The 21,928-nt window shown below is 44.1% G+C and overlaps 1 protein-coding gene across 6 annotated transcripts in view; it reads right to left on the reverse strand.

Moving 5' to 3' along the window:
• LOC121574821 (band 4.1-like protein 1) overlaps positions 1 to 21,928 on the reverse strand; it is a 174,480-nt gene that overhangs the window by 11,741 nt on the left and 140,811 nt on the right. For 4 of the 6 annotated variants that reach the window (XM_045222971.1, XM_041887423.2, XM_045222973.1 and 1 more), the window contains exons 14-20: positions 20,675 to 20,707; positions 19,499 to 19,648; positions 17,882 to 17,956; positions 11,978 to 13,906; positions 9,319 to 9,369; positions 8,424 to 8,795; positions 7,499 to 7,630 (exon numbers count right to left, since the gene is read on the reverse strand). In XM_045222971.1, coding sequence (XP_045078906.1) covers positions 7,499 to 7,630; positions 8,424 to 8,795; positions 9,319 to 9,369; positions 11,978 to 13,906; positions 17,882 to 17,956; positions 19,499 to 19,648; positions 20,675 to 20,707 — 2,742 coding nt within the window. The remainder of the gene's footprint in view (positions 1 to 7,498; positions 7,631 to 8,423; positions 8,796 to 9,318; positions 9,370 to 11,977; positions 13,907 to 17,881; positions 17,957 to 19,498; positions 19,649 to 20,674; positions 20,708 to 21,928) is intronic. The other 2 variants (XM_045222972.1, XM_045222974.1) reach the window with 2 other exon arrangements.

Here is a 21,928-nt window from a genome sequence, read left to right on the forward strand (position 1 = left end):
CCATCAGAGAATGTGATGCCCCAAGGTTTCCCTTCCCAGCCAGCTGTTGTGAGGCTCCTGTAGAATTTCACCTTTCCAAGCTGCACATATTCTTCAAAAAGCTGGATGGATTCTTCTCTGAGGCTTTCTGAGAGAGGTTGGTCCCAGGTTTGTTGGGTTAGTTTCCCACCCCCTCCCTCTTGGAATGCTTTTCTAACAAGAATTGCCACCTTCTGTTTGGCAGGTGTAACTAAGCCAATTGGGTCGTACAGTCCAGCCACTTGGCTTAAGAGAGCCCTCCTAGTCAGTGGGTTAGGTGTCTCAGTTCTCACCTCCTCCTTGAGAAGATTTTTTCCAACTCTCATCTTCTTTTTCCTTTTGGAAAAGTTAACTGAGGTTAACATGTAGAGCATGTCTTCATCCATTTGGTAGCCGATACCCAAGGCTTTGTTGTCTTCGTCCCTCATTTGATTTGGAAGAATTAAGGTTTTACTTTGTGTCTTTGTTAGAACCTCCATCTCCATTCCTTGCCTCCCACTTTGCCCTGACCGGACCCATGGTTTGAGGAAGAACCCTCCAGCTTTCAAGATCTCCTCGACATTTGCTGTGATCTTGTCAAGTTTATTCAGGTCATTTTGGGAGGTTAAGAGGTCATCCACATAACTGTCCTCTTCAATGACTCTGCGCTCATCCTCCAAGTGAAGAAAGTTGGGCAGGCGTGCTGTTTCCCTCATAGCCAACTGATCCATGATTTTGTTGGTGAGTTTTATGGCTGCGCCTCGCTCGACCATTTCATGGATCTGGGTAGCATATGCGACTTTCCAGTCTGGCTCTCTGCTTAGTTGCTTTTCCATCCTTAAGAAACAAGCCTGGACTGCACTTTTGTTGTTCGGGAGAGAGGCTGGATCTACCGTCCAAGGGTACTTTGCATCCCAATGTGGAGCCGGTGTGTGAGCATCCCCCTTCTTGTAGGTGAGGCCTTCTTTAATGATCTCCAGTTCCCTTTCCTCTGCCAGGGTCATTTCCTTTCCTCCTGGTGGACAGTTTCCACATCGGCATCCTCCACATCTTGGCTCACATGCAGCTCCGATGCTGTCCCAGTGCCACCACTCAAGGAACTCACGGTTACTGGCAGCTGTACATTTGGTCTGAGTCACAGCCTCCTGCTGTAGCTGGGCTGTGTCAGTTGTTGGACTTGTGATTTCTTGATATTTGACAGCTGCTGTCCTCATGGAGCGAGCGAAGTGTGTTTTGGACTCATATGCTGCAACCTCCACTTCTTCAAATAAGTCGGGATGTGCTCCACCCACTGTTTTCCCCAATGGACCCTCCCACAAGACGAGGTCTCCGATGATTTTTACCCTCTGGGGAGCGAGTCTTCCCTCTCGGTGGCTAATGAGAAGTTCAACCTCTTCTGGCCTTTCCAATTCTGTAAGTTTGACTTCTGGGAAGAATCTTTTCAACTTCTCAGGTTCAATTACTTTATGCACTCTGGCGATTTCATCCAAGCCGTAGCAGACCATTTCATGAGCTCTCTCTGTCCCTTTAGGTGTCTTGACTCTGACTTTGAGGAGATACCTTTGTGTGTTCACCTCCATGGTCATACCACCAACCCCATGCACAACTAAAGTTATCTTCTCATGTCTTAACCTCAGTCTTTCAGCAGCCTTATGGGTAATGTAGTTTGTGTCTGAAGCAAGGTCAATTAAAGTCCCAATCTTCTGCCCTGCGTTTGCCGTGACTTGCATCAACATCATGATGACAGGAAGTTCAGAGAGCCCATTTCTCTGCGGTAGCTCAGACTGGCCTGAAGCATCGAGTGTCACTGCGGTTTTGTTGGTGTTGGTGAAAGCCTTTCTGCATCGATCTGCCATTTCCTGGGAAAGTTCAGACAAGATCTCCTCTTGTTCCTCCGTTAGCTTGCTTTCACCCTTGCCGTCTTTTCCACTCTTTCTCTCTTCCCCTCTTTTGACTTCTCCTTTTGGGCAGAGGAAAAAATGGTGGTCTGGGGCACCACCTTCCCTTTTACAGTCTTTGTTTCTGCATAGGAAAGTGTCTCTGCAGTATCCATCTTCATCATGGCATCCGAGACATTTTCTGCATGCTCCCAGCTTTCTCAATACAGTTTTCTTTTCAGGTAGCTTAAGTCTTTTGAACTTTCTACAGAAGAAGATTTTGTTGTTGTGCCCACTATCACCACATACACCACATACCTCATCAAGCTCTTCTTTCTTTGTGGTTTTTGTTGAGGCAATCTTTCTGTCATACTTCTTGTCCAAACGATCTGATTTTTCCACCTTCTCCACAGTTCTGAGCTGTTCGAGTCTCTCTAGTATTTCTTCTTGACTTTTCAGGAACTTCAAGAGCATGACAAAGTGGTTGTCTGATGTGACATTGTTTCTGGGTTCAACCATAAACATCACCCAGTCTCTTTTAATGAAGTCAGGCAACTTGCTTTCAATGGATCTAATTACCAGTGGGTTATTTATGGCTCCAGAGTTTCCTAACTCTGTGAGATCTGCTAGAGCCTTCTCCACTGACTGTATGAGATCAATGACCTTTCTTGGTTGGTTCCCTTTCACATGTGGCATCTTCTCCAGCTCTTCCAGGATTTCCACTATGATGGTTGACTTGTTGCCATACCTGTTCTCCAGGACTCTGAACATGTCATCGGCAGTGGTGTAGGTTGAAAGTCTGAGGTCTTTTGAGATTTTGTCATCCACACTCTCCAGGAGTTGAATTTTCTTAACTTCAGTTGATCCGGATGGCTCTACCTGCTTTTGCAGCCTTTCCCAGTCTTTCCTCCATCTGTGATATTCTCTCTTGCTTCCATTGAAGATAGATAGAGAGATTGGCTTGATTCTCACTATTGGTGTGGATGTTGCCGGTTGGGGTAGTAGTTTCCCTCCTGTGCCTTGCTCATTGATCGTCCGTGCAGTGGCAAATTCAGGTCTCCTTAACTCAAGCCTGTAGTAGAATGCTCTTACGTCCTTGACTCTTCCATCTAATTCGTCCTTTAATTCTACAGGGATCCATCGCTCCCATGTTGACATTGCTGAGATGGCCTCTTTTATTCTCTTGTCCAAGAGAGCGAGGTGCACTTCATAGCACTCCAAATTGGCACTTTCCACAGGTACATCAGCCGCTTTATCATTGGCTTTTTCTGCTTCCAGGATTGCCACAAGAAGTTCACTCCTTCCATACCTCGACCACAGGTTTGTTTGAACAATGTATCTTATCTCCGCCAACTTTGTTTCACCTTCATTTACAGATCTATCAATGTCAGCCTCTTGCTGTTCATTAAGACCTGGTTCCTTATCCTCAGTCATGTCAGCCTCCAGTCCAATCCTGAAGTCATCGTTGGCATCGAGCATCTTTCTGAAACAATCTGAAAGCTTAGCGAATTCCTCCTTTAACTCCACTTGAAGCATGCTGCTTGCTCCTCTTGAAATGAAGTTGGCTTTTCTGGTGAAGCTGCTTTTGCAGTGGTCCTCTCCTTTTGAGCTGCTGGACCGACTTCCCCAGGACATCTTCCGCCATCTTGACTTCCTCTGCGTCAACAGCTTATTTCTGGATCTGAAGCCGTTTATCCTCAGGGGCCAGCGCTCCGCGTGGTTTACAACTGTCAAGTCCTCCTCTTGTTCACCATCCAAAGGACACAGGGACAACTCAAATTTCTGACTCAATCTTTTTTATTTTTAGTTTGCTTTCAGTTGATTGGTCTGTCCAGTAAATTAGCCAGTAAATTAGCCAGTAAATTAGCCAGTAAATTAGGTTGTAAACCTTTAAAGACAGAATAAAAAGTTACCATTTTAATGAACTTAAATTAGTTTAAACATTTAAATAAACATTCTAAATAACTTAAGTGAATTAACCATTTACCATTGGCGTCTTTGGACTGAACCTGTGAGTGAACTTGGAGTCTTCTCTCTGAAGTTTGTTCTTCTGAATGATTGAGCCCCTCCATGCCTTCACAGGTGCTCCAAATCAGTGAAAATGACTGATCAGGTGACAAGCAGCCGGTTTGCTGCTGCTGGTCCACTCTGGGAAGTGTAGTTCTTTGACTCACTCCTGAGATTCAGCTCAACAGTGTTCATGCCACATTAAAAGGCAGGCTAATACATTTGTATAATTAAATTACATGTTGTTACTATAAAACCCACAACAGAACCACTAAAGCAGTCATTTGGACTGCTCAATTAAAACAATTTATTACTCTGCCATTTTGGAAGTAATGTCCTTGACTTTTCCTAAATAAGTCTATAATACACACTGTTGTTGTTAGAATCTTAGTATCAAAAATAGAACTGGTGTTATAGACAGTTTTACAGTGTGGGAAAAAAGTATTTGATCCCCTGCTGATTTTGTACGTTTGCCCACTGACAAAGAAATGATCAGTCTATAATTTTAATGGTAGGTTTATTTGAACAGTGAGAGACAAAATAACAACAAAAAAATCCAGAAAAACGCATGTCAAAAATGTTATAAATTGATTTGCATTTTAATGAGGGAAATAAGTATTTGACACCATCTCAATCAGAAAGATTTCTGGCTCCCAGGTGTCTTTTATACAGGTAACGAGCTGGCTGAGATTAGGAGCACACTCTTAAAGGGAGTGCTCCTAATCTCAGCTTGTTACCTGTATAAAAGACACCTGTCCACAGAAGCAATCAATCAATCAGATTCCAAACTCTCCACCATGGCCAAGACCAAAGAGCTCTCCAAGGTTGTCAGGGACAAGATTGTAGACCTACACAAGGCTGGAATGGGCTACAAGACCATCGCCAAGCAGCTTGGTGAGAAGGTGACAACAATTGGTGCGATTATTCGCAAATGGAAGAAACACAAAATAACTGTCAATCTCCCTCGGCCTGGGGCTCCATGCAAGATCTCACCTCGTGGAGTTGCAATGATCATGAGAACGGTGAGGAATCAGCCCAGAACTACACGGGAGGATCTTGTCAATGATCTCAAGGCAGCTGGGACCATAGTCACCAAGAAAACAATAGGTAACACACTATGCCGTGAAGGACTGAAAATCTGCAGCGCCCGCAAGGTCCCCCTGCTCAAGAAAGCACATATACAGGCCCGTCTGAAGTTTGCCAATGAACATCTGAATGATTCAGAGGAGAACTGGGTGAAAGTGTTGTAGTCAGATGAGACCAAAATTGAGCTCTTTGGCATCAACTCAACTCGCCGTGTTTGGAGGAGGAGGAATGCTGCCTATGACCCCAAGAACACCATCCCCACCGTCAAACATGGAGGTGGAAACATTATGCTTTGGGGGTGTTTTTCTGCTAAGGGGACAGGACAACTTCACCACATCAAAGGGACGATGGACGGGGCCATGTACCGTCAAATCTTGGGTGAGAACCTCCTTCCCTCAGCCAGGGCATTGAAAATGGGTCGTGGATGGGTATTTCAGCATGACAATGACCCAAAACACACGGCCAAGGCAACAAAGGAGTGGCTCAATAAGAAGCACATTAAGGTCCTGGAGTGGCCTAGCCAGTCTCCAGACCTTAATCCCATAGAAAATCTGTGGAGGGAGCTGAAGGTTTGAGTTGCCAAACGTCAGCCTCAAAACCTTAATGACTTGGAGAAGATCTGCAAAGAGGAGTGGGACAAAATCCCTCCTGAGATGTGTGTAAACCTGGTGGCCAACTACAAGAAACGTCTGACCTCTGTGATTGCCAACAAGGGTTTTGCCACCAAGTACTAAGTCATGTTTTGCAGAGGGGTCAAATACTTATTTCCCTCATTAAAATGCAAATCAATTTATAACATTTTTGACATGCGTTTTGCTGGATTTTTTGTTGTTGTTGTTATTCTGTCTCTCACTGTTCAGATAAACCTACCATTAAAATTATAGACGGATCATGTCTTTGTCAGTGGGCAAACGTACAAAATCAGCAGGGGATCAAATCCTAAATTCCCTCACTGTAGGTGGGCATGTCATTTTTTATATGGTTTTCCCCGTTGCCCCTCTCGACAGTAGGACCTGCTCCCCTCCTTCTCGCGATAGTTGAAGATGCTGTGCCCAAATCACCCCGATAATTGCCTCGAAAGTTAACCTAAACTATACCGAAACTAATTTCACACATATAATAACAGATGAAACAACTGAAGTAGGCTAAAGTATGATGGGGGAGCATGGATGAGTTGATGAGCTAGGGGAAGCAACGATGCATAATTATGTAATCACTTATTGTGAATGAAGAACATGGCGGTCATTATATTGTATTGATCTATTCTAATTATAATCTCAAAATGGTTTGTACTCTATCAGTCTACTCTGGCCTACTTGGAGTACACATTGAGAGCTTGCGTAATTTACAATGGCAAGAAGACCAAGACGAATGGATTCACTCGTTAGCGTTGCTACAAAATCTGAATGAAAATGACTCCGATGGTGGGGAAGAAATGAATCATGATGACATCTCTGATGAGTATTCTTCTGATTCTGAGCCTCAATCTGAATTTACACCTGCGAGGCCTAAGTGCACTGTGCGCATGTAGCAGGTCCCGGCGCCGCCACCAAATGAAACGGTGGGAGAGGAGAGAGGACTCCACCATTTAGAATAAAACAAGCCGGTGAGAATTCTACAGGCTATTATCAGCATAAAATGTAATCACTAAGGGAGCAGGCCCTACATCTCAAGCAATAAATAAAATCAGGAATGCACTCAACAGCTTTCGTTGTTTAGGCTATGTGACATGGACATGTACCAACTGATAATTGACATTTTGACTGCTGCCATATCAACACTTATATTCATAATGCCATTGTTGCTTTTGTGATGATTTTCACTATTATCAAGCAGACTTGGCGCTTGTAATGATGTTTAGGCTACTGATGTTTTAGTCATTTGACCATGCATCTTGCTGTCTTGGTGGTTGGGGTATTTATTTTTATTTTGTCGTTATAAAAAGAAGCTTATACTGGGTTCCAACATCAATGCTTTCTGTTTCATAGTTATAACAAAGGCACTCCACAAATACAATTTATTGAAACGTGCCCCCCTATGGAAATCAAATGCCTGTCCAACGGATTCGTTCTGGAGCCTGCCCTACATAGACTGCATACATAAATGGGTATAGGCTACTCCTCTTTTTTAAATGACTCATTCCATTTCCTCTGTGTACAAAAATATTAAACTAAATGGCAGGTTGATGGGGTCAAAACGACTCTATAATGGTCCTACTATTGTCTTATTCACCAAATGTTTCCATTTCCTGCTCAAGATCATTTCAGACATGTTTTGTTCAGACTATTTAGGCCCCACTTCTACATTTGTAATTTGATCATTAGTATGCACCCTCACTAGTATGCACCCTCATTAGTATGCACTAGCACTGGAAGTAGATCTGTTTGTGCTTTAGCCAACTCCTCTGTCATGTTTGTTGGCAGAGGACTTGGCTGGAGCACAAACAGATGAGACTACTGTACCAGGCTGAATCATCCACCAAACACAGGGGGACAGATGTGAGTCCATAGGCATAGACTGATGTAGTGTACCTGCTCGGACATGTCCATGAAGTCGGTGCTGGTGACCTCTGACCCATTGGTGTGTGTCTCCATCTTGACGTCGGCCTTCCTCAGTATCTGGGCAGCGCTAACAGCACTGGGGTCTTTCCTGGCTACCGTGGGCTGCAGCAGGGCGAGACAGACAGGTACAGTGAGACTACATAGATGGAACATAGACAGACTATTGTTCTCTAACTTCATCAATATTCCCTGACAGTAAACAAACTGTCAACAAATGGCCTGAAATTGACCCCCACAGTGTGTCGTTTTTATAGGTTTCTATAATGGGAAGCATTTTGGGTTGCTGAATGTCTTTTGAGACACATGAAAATCCATCATATTTTAATCTAATTTACATGGTCAAAACAGATGTCTGAGTACGGTATATTCTGTCAAATACATGCTGGCTTCGACATGGTACTGAACATGCTTATCCTTAGGTCAACTACAATACATTTCTTATTCAAAGATTACAATACTTTTCAAAATGACAATAAAACAATACAAGTATGCCCATACTACAGTATCAATTGGTGATTGTATATAACTTATTTCAGACCAAACATTTAGTAAAGAAAGCATGATTTACAATAGAAGAGAAAATACAAGGAAACGTACACACTGCACAATAATGTAAAACAAAAAACAGCAGAAGCAAATGGATAAACCATAGGAAAATGAATAAACAAAATCTAAAGATGAAGCAAAAATATATTACCAATAATTTTATAACATGTAAACCTAAAAGTTAAAACATTGACAAAAAATTACCCAAATGGTAACTGAAAACGGTCCAACAGAAAAGGTGACGGGTGATTTAATTTATAAGGGCAGGCGTCCCTAGCAGGGCAGTTCCGGCCTTTAGAAGCAGGGAGTTGCAATGATAAGGGATGGGGTACAGTATGTCTGTGTCTACCTCATGGTGAACACCTTCCTCATGGTGCACAGGAGGCATCTCCTCTACAGGGGACATGTCATGGGAGACCATGAGACGGGCTGAATAGAACCTGGAGGTCTCCTCAAAGTCGTCCCGGCCCACTTCGGGCAGCCGCTCCCCCAGCTCCCCCAGCTTAGACATGCTCTTGGAGAACTCCTCCACGCCCATGTGGAGGTCCATGATGACGGTGAAGTCCACCTCAGCCTCCAGGCTGGACGTGGAGCTGACCGTCATGCTGGAGCACTTCCTCTCGATGCCCAGGTGGGTCTCTTTCATGCAGACCACCATGTCACGCTCGTGGTCCTCCTCTGAGGCGGAGCCCGGCAGAGGCCTCCTCTCCCAGGGTTCCCTCTGGGTGAGAGAGGGGATTACACAAAGATGGCCATCACAACACAGGGCCAGTCTGGCGGCTGCTCAGGGCAGGGAGTGACCATGAAAGGGGTGATGATGATGATGATGATGATGACAGGAGGTTAAATTATCCTCTAGAAGGGAATATGTCTCCTGGGGGTGTGTAGAAGTATTCATGTAGGATCTTTGCTCAAGACCATTATACAGTACATGTTACACATGCATACATGATCATAAAGACTTTATCTTCTCCAAGCATGCAATTTGTTACACATAGTATTGGCCTATATGGAGAAGAGAGAAGATGAATGGAGAAGCCTTACAAACAGGAATGAGGTTAAAACGCATGTGGCATAGTCACGGTTCAGCCTCTGTCATATGGGCAGCATGCATAAAGTTACCCATTGATGACGGTGAGGGAGATTGGGATGGATGAGGGAGTGAGGGACTGATCTATCACAAGAAAGAGTGCAAAAATGGGAACATGGGGAGGCATGTGGTTAAATTCATAATGTAAAGTGACCTTAGCATCATCTAATGTATCTTCATAGATGGCAGGAGTGAAGAGCGGCTCCTGCAGAGGGAGAGCAGAGGAAGAGAGAGAGAGCAGAGAAAGAGAGAGAGCAGAGGAAGAGAGAGAGCAGAGGAAGAGAGAGCAGAGGAAGAGATAGCAGAGGAAGAGGGAGAGCAGAGGAAGAGGGAGAGGGAGAGCAGAGGAAGAGAGAGCAGAGGAAGAGGGAGAGCAGAGGAAGAGAGAGAGCAGAGGAAGAGAGAGAGCAGAAGAAGAGAGAGAGCAGAGGAAGAGAGAGAGCAGAGGAAGAGGGAGAGCAGAGAAAGAGGGAGAGCAGAGAAAGAGAGAGGGCAGAGGAAGAGGAGAGCAGAGGAAGAGAGAGAGCAGAGGAAGAGAGAGAGCAGAGAAAGAGGAGAGCAGAGGAAGAGAGAGAGCAGAGGAAGAGAGAGAGCAGAGAAAGAGGAGAGCAGAGGAAGAGGGCGAGCAGCCAGAGGTTAGTCCAAGCTGGAGAGACAGACTACTACGCTCTTAGAAAAAAGGGTTCCAAAAGTGCTGTCCCCATAGGAGAACCCTTTTTGGTTCCAAGTAGAACCACTTTGGGTCCATGTAAAACCCTGTGTGGAAAGGGTTCAACATGGAACCCAAAAGGGTTCTGCTTGGAACCAAAAAGGGTTCTTCAAAGGGTTATCCTATGGGGACAGCCGAAGAACCCTTTCAAGTTCTATATAGTGCCTTTATTTCTAAGAGTGTAGACATCAGTAGAGAGACTTGGTCTCTACTAACAGAGCATCAGAACAACAGAACAGCACGGTTCTAACATAGAAGGGAAGTTCCCCCCGTTCCATCTATTCATGAGTACAGAAAACAAGTAAGCTTACTACCAGTTTGGACAAGATAAATTAACCCAAGGGTTGGGCTCAATTCGAATTGAAGGCAGTCAATTCAGGAAGTGATTTGAATTCAAAATTCAGACATGTAAAACCTTTTGAAATAAATAGCTTCTACTTTTCAGTTTATTGAGACATTTATTTTTATTTTTATGATTGAATTGTAATTTTAGTTTACTTCCTGATTTCACTGCCTTCTATTATAATTGAGGCCAACCCTGATGAACCCACCAGGTAAAGCCAGTTGTCCTGGTTTGAATTAGTATAAACTAGAGTGTCATACAAAAGTATAATTATGGACAGCTTGTAAGATATGGTAGTCTAGAACAGCCATAGCAGCATTGCAACAGCCAATCATTGGCCAAGGACAGAATCAGAGAATGCTGCAAACCATGCAGACTGAATTTTTTTATGAGGCTCAAATGTTCAAATGGCCAAAGATTCTGTTCTTGCACACCCAGTATATAGAATGGCTGGTGCTCTCACATGCTGTTTTTCACACCTCTTTCCATGCCTGGTCGTGCCAATGTGTCCATGACCTAGACTCAGATGAAAGACTGAAAATGATTTAAGCTGTCAGGTCCCAGGCCTAATTTTAAATTATTTTCATTCCACTGCCAAATACGTGCAAGCTCCTAATGACACAAACTGTAAAATGTATGTGGCAACATCTTACTGAGAGCTAGTCTGTCTGTGTAGGTACAGCAGCTTGGGCATTGCTACCAGACAGCTTGTTTCCTGCCTCTTTCTTCACAGTCTGGGTGGGTTCTTTGCTTTACAAGAAAGCGTTATAGCATCCAACGTGTGATCCTTGTAAAGAATTTAATTTGGTTTATAAATTATCATCACCCAATAAGGTACCGTAAGCCACATTTAGCTCAATGCTCATGTCATTCATTGTCATGTTAATGAAGTTGATCATTTGAAATCACAAACTATTTTCTCATCTACACGACATTATGCAAACTACTGAGTTGGTATCATACGTGACTTTCTATAACAAGTATCCATGAGGTCAGGAGATTAATTGCCGGCATTTGACTGATGAGCATATCTGTAGCATATAGTGCCTTTATGGGTGATAACGACACGTTTCTCTCATTTCCTCACACAGTTCCTGTCACAGTCAATTGAACTGTAAAACATGTATGAAACCATGTCTGAAGTCCATGCCTTCCTCCACATGTCAGCTTGGAAACAGCATGGAAGAGAAGTGCAAAAAAACTCAGAGCCATGGCAATATGCACGAACCTTTGTTTCCTTGCAACCCTCTGCAAAAGAGGAGACTTGCTACAAGGTTAGTTGGAAGGAAAATCAAGGTTCAAATGTGAAGAGAGGGGGGATAGAAGCCATGAGCCAAAGCATGAAAAGTTGTTTTTGTCTTTTTGACAATCTCTACCACAGCCCTGTAGTGATTCCTACAGATTTGCAAGCAGTTGTGTTTCAAGTTTGCTGTGAAGTGTGAGAATAAGGGTGGAGGGAGGCAGAGAGGCAGAGAGGAGGAGGGGGTCTAAATGGAGAGGCCGAAAGGGAGAAGGTCCAAACTCATAGCAGACAAAATGCATTGTTGGCTGCATCAGCCAATGAGACAAAGCCAAAACAAGTGTGTCAAAACTAAAATTCCACCCCCTTCTTCATATACAGGCACGTATAAGTTACATGTATGTATATTCAAGTCACTGAAAACAGGAAAATAAGAAAATGGGAGTGTGCGACTCTGTCTGAAGCTCATGCGATGCTTTTTGTTTCCAAATGATTGAAAAGCAGATGCCAAGCAGAGTTACCGAATGTCTCTTCTTGGTTGCGTCCAGGCCAGGCTCCCTGCTAACATTGCGGTTGATATTCCGGAGTATGAGTCCAGACTCTCTGGCCTTCTGTGTTTTCACTGGAGGGGCAGGAGGAGCTGTCCTGGGGAGCGCTGAGGCTGGAGCTGTAGCTGAGGCCTTAAAGCTGAGCAACTGATGACTCTCTATGGCTTCTCTAGCAGCCTGAAAGGGATCATCACAGGCAGCGCTGCTCTGTTGCTGAACCAGCTCTTCAGTTTTAGCCTCGACTCTTACCAAGCCTTCCAGACCCCAGAAGCTGCCCTGTTCCTGTGGGGCGTCTCTGTGTGTCATAGTCGGGGAGTGCGTCCGTCTTGCTGGACTAGCGTTGGTTGAGATGAATGACGTCTGAAAGTGATCGTCACGGGCAGCGCTGCTCTGTTGCTGAACCAGCTCTTCAGTTTTAGACTCGACTCTTGCCAAGCCTTCCAGACCCCAGAAGCTGCCCTGTTCCTGTGGGGCGTCTCTGTGTGTAATGGTCTGGGAATGGGTCCGTCTTGCTGGACTAGCGTTGGTTGAGATGAATGACGTAGGCAGGGTGGATGTTTGATAGAAGGTGGACTCGTTGTTCCAGTTGATGTCTGAAGGTCCCTCTGATGAACCTCCTGACCATCTGTACTCTCTTCTAAAAACTCCACTCAGCTCAGACTCAGTGTCCTGACTCCCTCTGTCCTGCTCATCTTTGCATACTAAGCTCTTTGACCTTTCAGGTTTGAGCGGAACGATCCTGGTGATTTCTGACTGACTGCTGCCTGATAGTCTCTCTAAAGACCTCTGACCCCTGACCTCTGACATGAGACCTTCCACTTCCTCCCCCCCAGAGTTACTGGCTTTTCTCTCGTGTGTCTTGACCTCCCTCAGCTTGACCTCTTCTATGTGTTCTCTATTGTCAGTCATGCACCTCTCTCTGAGATGAAACCCTTTAACCGGTTCTCTAACCTGTTCTGCTAAACTATCACATTCTGTTTTCCCAGGACCATTGACAGAGCCTAGCCCTTTGCCTGCTTGCTGGACCTCAGTGATGAAGCTCTTAACCTGGTCCCTTCCATCACACCCTGCAGGATCATCCACAGCACTTCCCTGAGTTGCCTTGTCTTCTCCTACTGATGTACTGTGGTCCTTCTTGTTATCTTCATACTCAAACACCACTGTCTCCTTCCATTTAGCCTCTGGTGATCTCTCCTCATCTTTCATCAGTGGACTAGTCACCCAACACTGGTCGTCTGGCTCCTCTCTGGAAACACTGTCTTCAGGGTGATCTATTTGTCCCGCCTTTGTCTTCTCTGTTGGACTATCCTCCCAGTCTGATCCCCCGTTGTCTTCTTCGCCATTTGAGACTTCACCCTCTTTCTCATAGATTAATTCTGTTGACATTCCCAGGTTTAAACTATTAGGTCTCTTATTTTTTCTGTGTCTGTTGGGTTGATGATCCTTCTTAGAGTCTCGGAATGGGACTGGGGTTAAGACTGGGTCTGGGACTGAGACTGGGACTGGGAATATGTCATTCCTTGCACCAGAGTGTTCTGCTGGAGGTACTTTCCACTGCGAATCATCTTCAGAAGATTCTGTGGTTTCAGCTAATTCCACCACAAACCGGCTGTTGCTAGTCAGCCGCGGTTCAGAACATTCATCCTGGGATTCCCTTGTGGCTTTGGGCGATGGAAAGTTATCAATATCTGTTCTCATTTCTTGCCCATCCTCCCCTCTAACCTCAATATGAATCATCTTGGCTACGTCTATGTCTTTTTCCAGTTCTTTCTTTCTTTCCCAAGAGGAATTAGGGACTAATGGGGGAGGTGAGGTGGAAGCCTTGTTCTGTTCCTCTGCCTTCCAGTCATTGTCCTGTTGATAAGTGTCTTGTTTCTCAATCAATACCCACTCCTCAGAGCCCTACATGTTGATATAGATTAAACACAGTTAGAGGCGCCAACTGAATTGTAACATAATGTAGGTTAACAGCTACAGTACAGTAATGTGTTGTTATAGTACAAATAGAACCTCTACAATCCTCTCAATCTACAGTATCTCACAAAAGTGAGTACACCCCTCACATTTTTGTAAATATTTGAGTATATCTTTTCATGTGACAACACTGAAGAAATGACACTTTGCTACAATGTAAAGTAGTGAGTGTACAGCTTGTATAACAGTGTAAATTTGCTGTCCCCTCAAAATAACTCAACACACAGCCATTAATGTCTAAACCGCTGGCAACAAAAGTGAGTACACCCCTAAGTGAAAATGTCCAAATTGGGCCCAAAGTGTCAATATTTTGTGTGGCCACCATCATTTTCCAGCACTGCCTTAACCCTCTTGGGCATGAAGTTCACCAGAGCTTCATAGGTTGCCACTGGAGTCTTCTTCCACTCCTCCATGACAACATCATGGAGCTGGTGGATGTTAGAGACCTTGCACTCCTCAACCTTCCGTTTGAGGATGCCCCACAGATGCTCAGTAGGGTTTTGGTCTGGAGACATGCTTGGCCAGTCCATCACCTTTACCCTCAGCTTCTTTAGCAAGGCAGTGGTCGTCTTGGAGGTGTGTTTGGGGTAGTTATCATGTTGGAATACTGCCCTGCGGCCCAGTCTCCGAAGGGAGGGGATCATGCTCTGCTTCAGTATGTCACAGTACATGTTGGCATTCATGGTTCCCTCAATGAACTGTAGCTCCCCAGTGCCGGCAGCACTCATGCAGCCCCAGACCATGACACTCCCACCACCATGCTTGACTGTAGGCAAGACACACTTGTCTTTGTACTCCTCACCTGGTTGCCGCCACACACGCTTGACACCATCTGAACCAAACAAGTTTATCTTGGTCTCATCAGACCACAGGACATGGTTCCAGTAATCCATGTCCTTAGTCTGCTTGTCTTCAGCAAACTGTTTGCGGGCTTTCTTGTGCATCATCTTTAGAAGAGGCTTCCTTCTGGGACGACAGCCATGCAGACCAATTTGATGCAGTGTGCGGCGTATGGTCTGAGCACTGACAGGCTGACCCCCACCCCTTCAACCTCTGCAGCAATGCTGGCAGCACTCATACGTCTATTTCCCAAAGACAACCTCTGGATATGACGCTGAGTACGTGCACTCAACTTCTTTGGTCGACCATGGCGAGGCCTGTTCTGAGTGGAACCTGTCCTGTTAAACCGCTGTATGGTCTTGGCCACCGTGCTGCAGCTCAGTTTCAGGGTCTTGGCAATCTTCCTATAGCCCAGGCCATCTTTATGTAGAGCAACAATTCTTTTTTTCAGATCCTCAGAGAGTTCTTTGCCATGAGGTGCCATGTTGAACTTCCAGTGACCAGTATGAGGGAGTGTGAGAGCGATGACACCAAATTTAACACACCTGCTCCCCATTCACACCTGAGACCTTGTAACACTAACGAGTCACATGACACCGGGGAGGGAAAATGGCTAATTGGGCCCAATTTGGACATTTTCACTTAGGGGTGTACTCACTTTTGTTGCCAGCGGTTTATAATAATAATAATAATAATAATATGCCAATTAGCAGATGCTTTTATCCAAAGCGACTTACAGTCATGTGTGCATACATTTTTACGTATGGGTGGTCCCGGGGATCAAACCCACTACCCTGGCGTTACAAGCGCCATGCTCTACCAATTGAGCCACAGAGGACCACGTTTAGACATTAATGGCTGTGTGTTGAGTTATTTTGAGGGGACAGCAAATTTACATTTACATTTTAGTCATTTAGCAGACGCTCTTATCCAGAGCGATTTACAGTTAGTGAGTGCATACATTTATTTTTATTTTTTTCATACTGGCCCCCCGTGGGAAACGAACCCACAACCCTGGCGTTGCAAGCGCCATGCTCTACCAACTGAGCTACACGGGGCCCTGTTATGTAGTGAGTGTACAAGCTGTACACTCACTACTTTCCATTGTAGCAAAGTGTCATTTCTTCAGTGTTGTCACATGAAAAGATATACTCAAATGTTGACAAAAATGTGAGGGGTGTACTCACTTTTGTGAGATACTGTATGTAGATGGTAAGTGCATGCTTATAGACTGTAATTGATTTCCACCCCAATTGCTGCAATCATACATAGAAATGTATACATTTGCATCCAAATGTAGACCTACAGTGGGGAGAACAAGTATTTGATACACTGCCGATTTTGCAGGTTTTCCTACTTACAAAGCATGTAGAGGTCTGTAATTTTTTATCATAGGTACACTTCAACTGTGAGAGACGGAATCTTAGAAAATCACATTGTATGATTTTTAAGTAATACATTTGCATTTTATTGCATGACATAAGTATTTGATACATCAGAAAAGCAGAACTTAATATTTGGTACAGAAACCTTTGTTTGCAATTACAGAGATCATACGTTTCCTGTAGGTCTTGACCAGGTTTGCACACACTGCAGCAGGGATTTTGGCCCACTCCTCCATACAGACCTTCTCCAGATCCTTCAGGTTTCGGGGCTGTCGCTGGGCAATAACGGACTTTCAGCTCCCTCCAAAGATTTTCTATTGGGTTCAGGTCTGGAGACTGGCTAGGCCACTCCAAGACCTTGAGATGCTTCTTATGGAGCCACTCCTTAGTTGCCCTGACTGTGTGTTTCGGGTCGTTGTCATGCTGGAAGACCCAGCCACGACCCATCTTCAATGCTCTTACTGAGGGAAGGAGGTTGTTGGCCAAGATCTCACGATACATGGCCCCATCCATCCTCCCCTCAATACGGTGCAGTTGTCCTGTCCCCTTTACAGAAAAGCATCCCCAAAGAATGATGTTTCCACCTCCATGCTTCACGGTTGGGATGGTGTTCTTGGGGTTGTACTCATCCTCATCAGACCACATTACCTTCTCCCATTCCTCCTCTGGATCATCCAGATGGTCATTGGCAAACTTCAGACGGACCTGGACATGCGCTGGCTTGAGCAGGGGGACCTTGCGTGCGCTGCAGGATTTTAATCCATGACGGCGTAGTGTGTTACTAATGGTTTTCTTTGAGACTGTCGTCCCAGCTCTCTTCAGGTCATTGACCAGGTCCTGCCGTGTAGTTCTGGGCTGATCCCTCACCTTCCTCATGATCATTGATGCCCCACGAGGTGAGATCTTGCATGGAGCCCCAGACCGAGGGTGATTGACCGTCATCTTGAACTTCTTCCATTTTCTAATAATTGCGCCAACAGTTGTTGCCTTCTCACCAAGCTACTTGCCTATTGTCCTGTAGCCCATCCAAGCCTTGTGCAGGTCTACAATTTCATCCCTGATGTCCTTACACAGCTCTCTGGTCTTGGCCATTGTGGAGAGGTTGGAGTCTGTTTGATTGAGTGTGTGGACAGGTGTCTTTTATACAGGTAACGAGTTCAAACAGGTGCAGTTAATACAGGTAATGAGTGGAGAACAGGAGGGCTTCTTAAAGAAAAACTAACAGGTCTGTGAGAGCCGGAATTCTTACTGGTTGGTAGGTGATCAAATACTTATGTCATGCAATAAAATGCAAATTAATTACTTAAAAATCATACAATGTGATTTTCTGGATTTTTGTTTTAGATTCCGTCTCTCACAGTTGAAGTGTACCTATGATAAAAATTACAGACCTCTACATGCTTTGTAAGTAGGAAAACCTGCAAAATTGGCAGTGTATCTAATACTTGTTCTCCCCACTGTATATGTTGGTTATTGCATTTCTTAAAATTTTCTCAGACACAATGACTGCAGCAGATCAGATAAAACAAGATGTAAGAGATATCAGCTGTAGCTGAGTGTGCAGTATGTATATAAAATGGTATGGGCCACAGTTTCACTACAGATAAATGGTAAACTACAGTACAGTCAGTTATAAGGCAGACATTAGAAGAGAGAGGAGGAGGAAGTGAAGGGAAACCTCTGGGGAAGTCACCACAGTCTTCTGGACGAAGCCCTCTACAGAGAAGCTGTTTACTAGTTCCTTGCCCACCACCTGATGGGGGACCGAGCATTTCCCACCAGGAGAGGGGTGGAGGGGGAAGAGAGAGGGAGGAGAACAGCTATTAGAGGAGCCCTAACTCTGTCACTCTTGTGACAAGGAGAGAGACCAACTGTAGGGCTCTTTGTCACAGCATACTATTTAAATTTAAGTAATTTCATGCAAGAGGGGAAAATGGTTAAAGGAAAGAGACTGGTAGAAAGGGGGAATAAATTTTGATTCAATGGGCTAGGGAGACAAGGGACTTTACAAACATACTGTACGTCTCTCCTGAATTGAAGTCTGAGCTGAAATCTATGAGCCAATCAAGATGAAATCTTGAATCAAATAATGAGATTATTGCAAATGAGCAACATGGGCCTAGTTAGCTTCCACCTGCATACTGCGGCTGCCAAATCTGCATAAGCAAATGAGGAGGTATTTGCAATGCAAAAATAACATTTGCAACTACATCAAAGGCTTTATGATTTCCTCTGAATCTTTCTGAGAAGTGGGAATCCTCCAAGATAGAGATTTCTCAGGCCACACTTTGTCATTATTCATTCAGGACTTTAGCATCTCTCCCTCAGATCTATGTAGGTACATGACAGATCAACTTGTCATGCCTTTAAGGATGTCTGATGATATTCTCCACGGCTATAATCCGATTGTTCTCAGGCAGCAGATGAGAAAGCTTCCGTAGACTACAAAAATACCTGGAAACAGACTGCATTGACAGAGCTAGACTGGAGAGTACTATCTTACTACTGTATCTTAACAGTACAATCACAATGTGAAAGTGATCAAAGCAGCATGGGTGTTTGTGTTCTGACACAAAGGGAAGCATTTTAACTGTCAGGCAATCAAGGTGGGAAGACGCTAGATATGATTGCTCCTCGAGGGCCTCACATAATCTCTTCAAGTTATTGCAGAATCACTTTTCAACCATCTTTAAATAAAACTGAGATATTGCCACAAACACCCATCTCTAATGATAAATGCAGAACCATTTTCCAGGTTATTTTTCTAAATAAATGTGTTCTTATGATCTCTTTTAGCACTACCATCACACTATCCAATAGGTAGCGTCTGAGTCTGCAGCAGTATATATCTACAATAAATAACCACCTACAATACCTTGAAGAAATATTATTGTCCTCAAAAGTCAGTTCTTGGTTTTATAACAGACTGTAAATATTCAGGTTAACAATATTCCATTAGATGACAAAGCACACGAAGCCAGAGTAGTGACGGTTTCCCTATGGATAATGGAGAGAAACATGTACTCCAGTCTTGACCTCCAAGCCTACTGGGTTCAAGGGGAGTCAACAGTATGAGGTGTTAGGAAACTTAATGCAAGACTGGAATGTCAAAGCTGTCACACACAGACTCACTGTCAGATGTCAGGGCAGTTTAAACAGGAGTAGTATAGCCTTATCAGTGATATATTCATAGAATACAGTGGAGAGGTGGTACATAGGTTAAAGGTTGTGAATCTCAACCACCACCCCTGCTCCAGTGGACCCCAGGTCCTCAACACCCTCATCCCACACTCACAGCCTTCTTCTCGGGCGTGCCGCCTGGAGATGTCCCTGACAGCCGCTTCTCACGGTTCATCAGCTTGCTGTTGGGCTCCCTCAGGGCTCTCTTCAGCTCATTGATACTGGCCTGGTGCTTCAGTAAGACATCCTCTGACTTATCCAAAAACTGTACAGAATAAAAGGGGATAGATAGAAAGAATGAGAGAGGGCGGGGAGAGGAGGAGGAGGAGGAGGAGGAGGAGGAGGAGGAGGAGGAGGAGGAGGAGAGAGTAATATGCATTAGTATGACATCATATAAATTACCACTGCAGTAATCACACTGACACATTATATTAAATTGCATTATGCATGGTCGAACGGAACGTGATCTGAAATAATATACCACTGTGACATTAATATCGTAGGCAGCGCACAAGAAAAGACACAAACACAATGACTTACACTAATGTGTCTTAATACTCAGGGATTCAGCACATGGATCAAGTGCTTTGTTTGTGGGCTGCGAATGTGATTGCATTTCTATTCCGTTCAGTAGTCCATCTATGGATGAAAATGGCATTTGGGATGCTATTAAAACCCATGCCAATGAAATTATTATCTATTTGGATTGTTTATTAGGATGAAACAAATACCAAATTAAAACAACTCTGAATGAGCAAATAGATCATCTTAGTGAATAGCTAGCTAGTTCTCTGTTGTCTAGTATTCATTTTCATTGACTACTGTAGCTGCATGCATCTTACATTATATCAATTGAAGGCTGACTTATGTGAATGCTGTTATTCACACGAAGGCTGGTTTAAGTGAATGTTGTTCAGTATCCTTGACAATCCATAGCAATCTGTGTTGCATCTCCATACAACAATAGGGACATTGCATTGATGATGCAGGCATTTAGAGCAGAAATTGAGCTTCAGTGCACTTTCTCTCCTAATCCTAAGAGACGTATAAATTGCAATGTTCCATGATGTTCAATAGTCTGCAATGAGTATCATGAGATTTCCTAGATGTTTTGGTAGAGGCCACTTGTTCAGTTGAGTGGGTCACGAAGCACTGGGACAGAACCAGGGTTGAAGTCAATTCCATCTGAATTCCAGTCAATTGCGGAACTGATTTGAACTGCTGAAGAAATAGATAGGAATAGACGTGGAACTGACTCCAACTCTGGACAGATCAGCACAATGAGCTATACCTCCTTGTGTCGAAGGGTTGTCTCCTGGTCCAACTGAGATGGCAGAGTTGGTGCAGGAGCAGGAACAGGGGTGTATGGAGAGGGGTGGGGTGGGGTAAGGGGAGTGGGGGACGATGCAGAGACAGAGAGGAAGAGTCAAGGAGGCAGGCAGACAGACAGGTAGACAGAACAACCCTGACTGGACACAGCCAGCAATAGCAGTACACACAAACAAGCACACACCAGGAACACACACATACGCAACCATGCAGGCTGACTTTAGATTTTCAGATCGAATTGCCTGTAAAATCCTTATAGTCAAGCTCTTGCTCTGATGGTTGAATGATCATTGGGGAATTTTGTCATCATGTCTATTAGATTTTGAGTACTACCTCATGCTAAAATTAAAATATAAAATAACAACTCAAAATACAGCTGTACCAAAACCATAGTTCATTCTAGAAGGAAGTAAAATATTTAGGGCTGTCAAATGATTAAAACAATTATAATAGTGTTAATGGCATTGGTACATTTTTGAATTTGCTAAAATTTGCTCAAGAATGGTCCACCACCCAAAGGATATCCAGCCAACTTGACACAACTGTGAGAAGCATTGGAGTCAACATGGGCCAGCATCCCTGTGGAATACTTTCGGCACCTTGTAGAGTCCATGCCCCGAAGATGTTTATTTTTATTTTATTTTATTTTATTTAACATTTATTTAACTAGGCAAGTCAGTTAAGAACAAATTCTTATTTACAATGACGGCCTACCAAAATTCAAAAGGCCTACTGAGGGGACGGGGGCTGGGATTTAAACAAATATATATATACAGTGAGGGAAAAAAGTATTTGATCCCCTGCTGATTTTGTACGTTTGCCCACTGACAAAGACATGATCCGTCTATCATTTTAATGGTAGGTTTATTTGAACAGTGAGAGACAGAATAACAACAAAAAAATCCAGAAAGACGCATGTCAAAAATGTTATAAATTGATTTGCATTTTAATGAGGGAAATAAGTATTTGACCCCTCTGCAAAACATGACTTAGTACTTGGTGGCAAAACCCTTGTTGGCAATCACAGAGGTCAGACATTTCTTGTAGTTGGCCACCAGGTTTGCACACATCTCAGGAGGGATTCTGTCCCACTCCTCTTTGCAGATCTTCTCCAAGTCATTAAGGTTTCGAGGCTGACGTTTGGCAACTCGAACCTTCAGCTCCCTCCACAGATTTTCTATGGGATTAAGGTCTGGAGACTGGCTAGGCCACTCAA

This window comes from Coregonus clupeaformis, chromosome 10 (assembly GCF_020615455.1).
Source record: "Coregonus clupeaformis isolate EN_2021a chromosome 10, ASM2061545v1, whole genome shotgun sequence".
NCBI classification, from domain to species: Eukaryota; Metazoa; Chordata; class Actinopteri; order Salmoniformes; family Salmonidae; genus Coregonus; species Coregonus clupeaformis.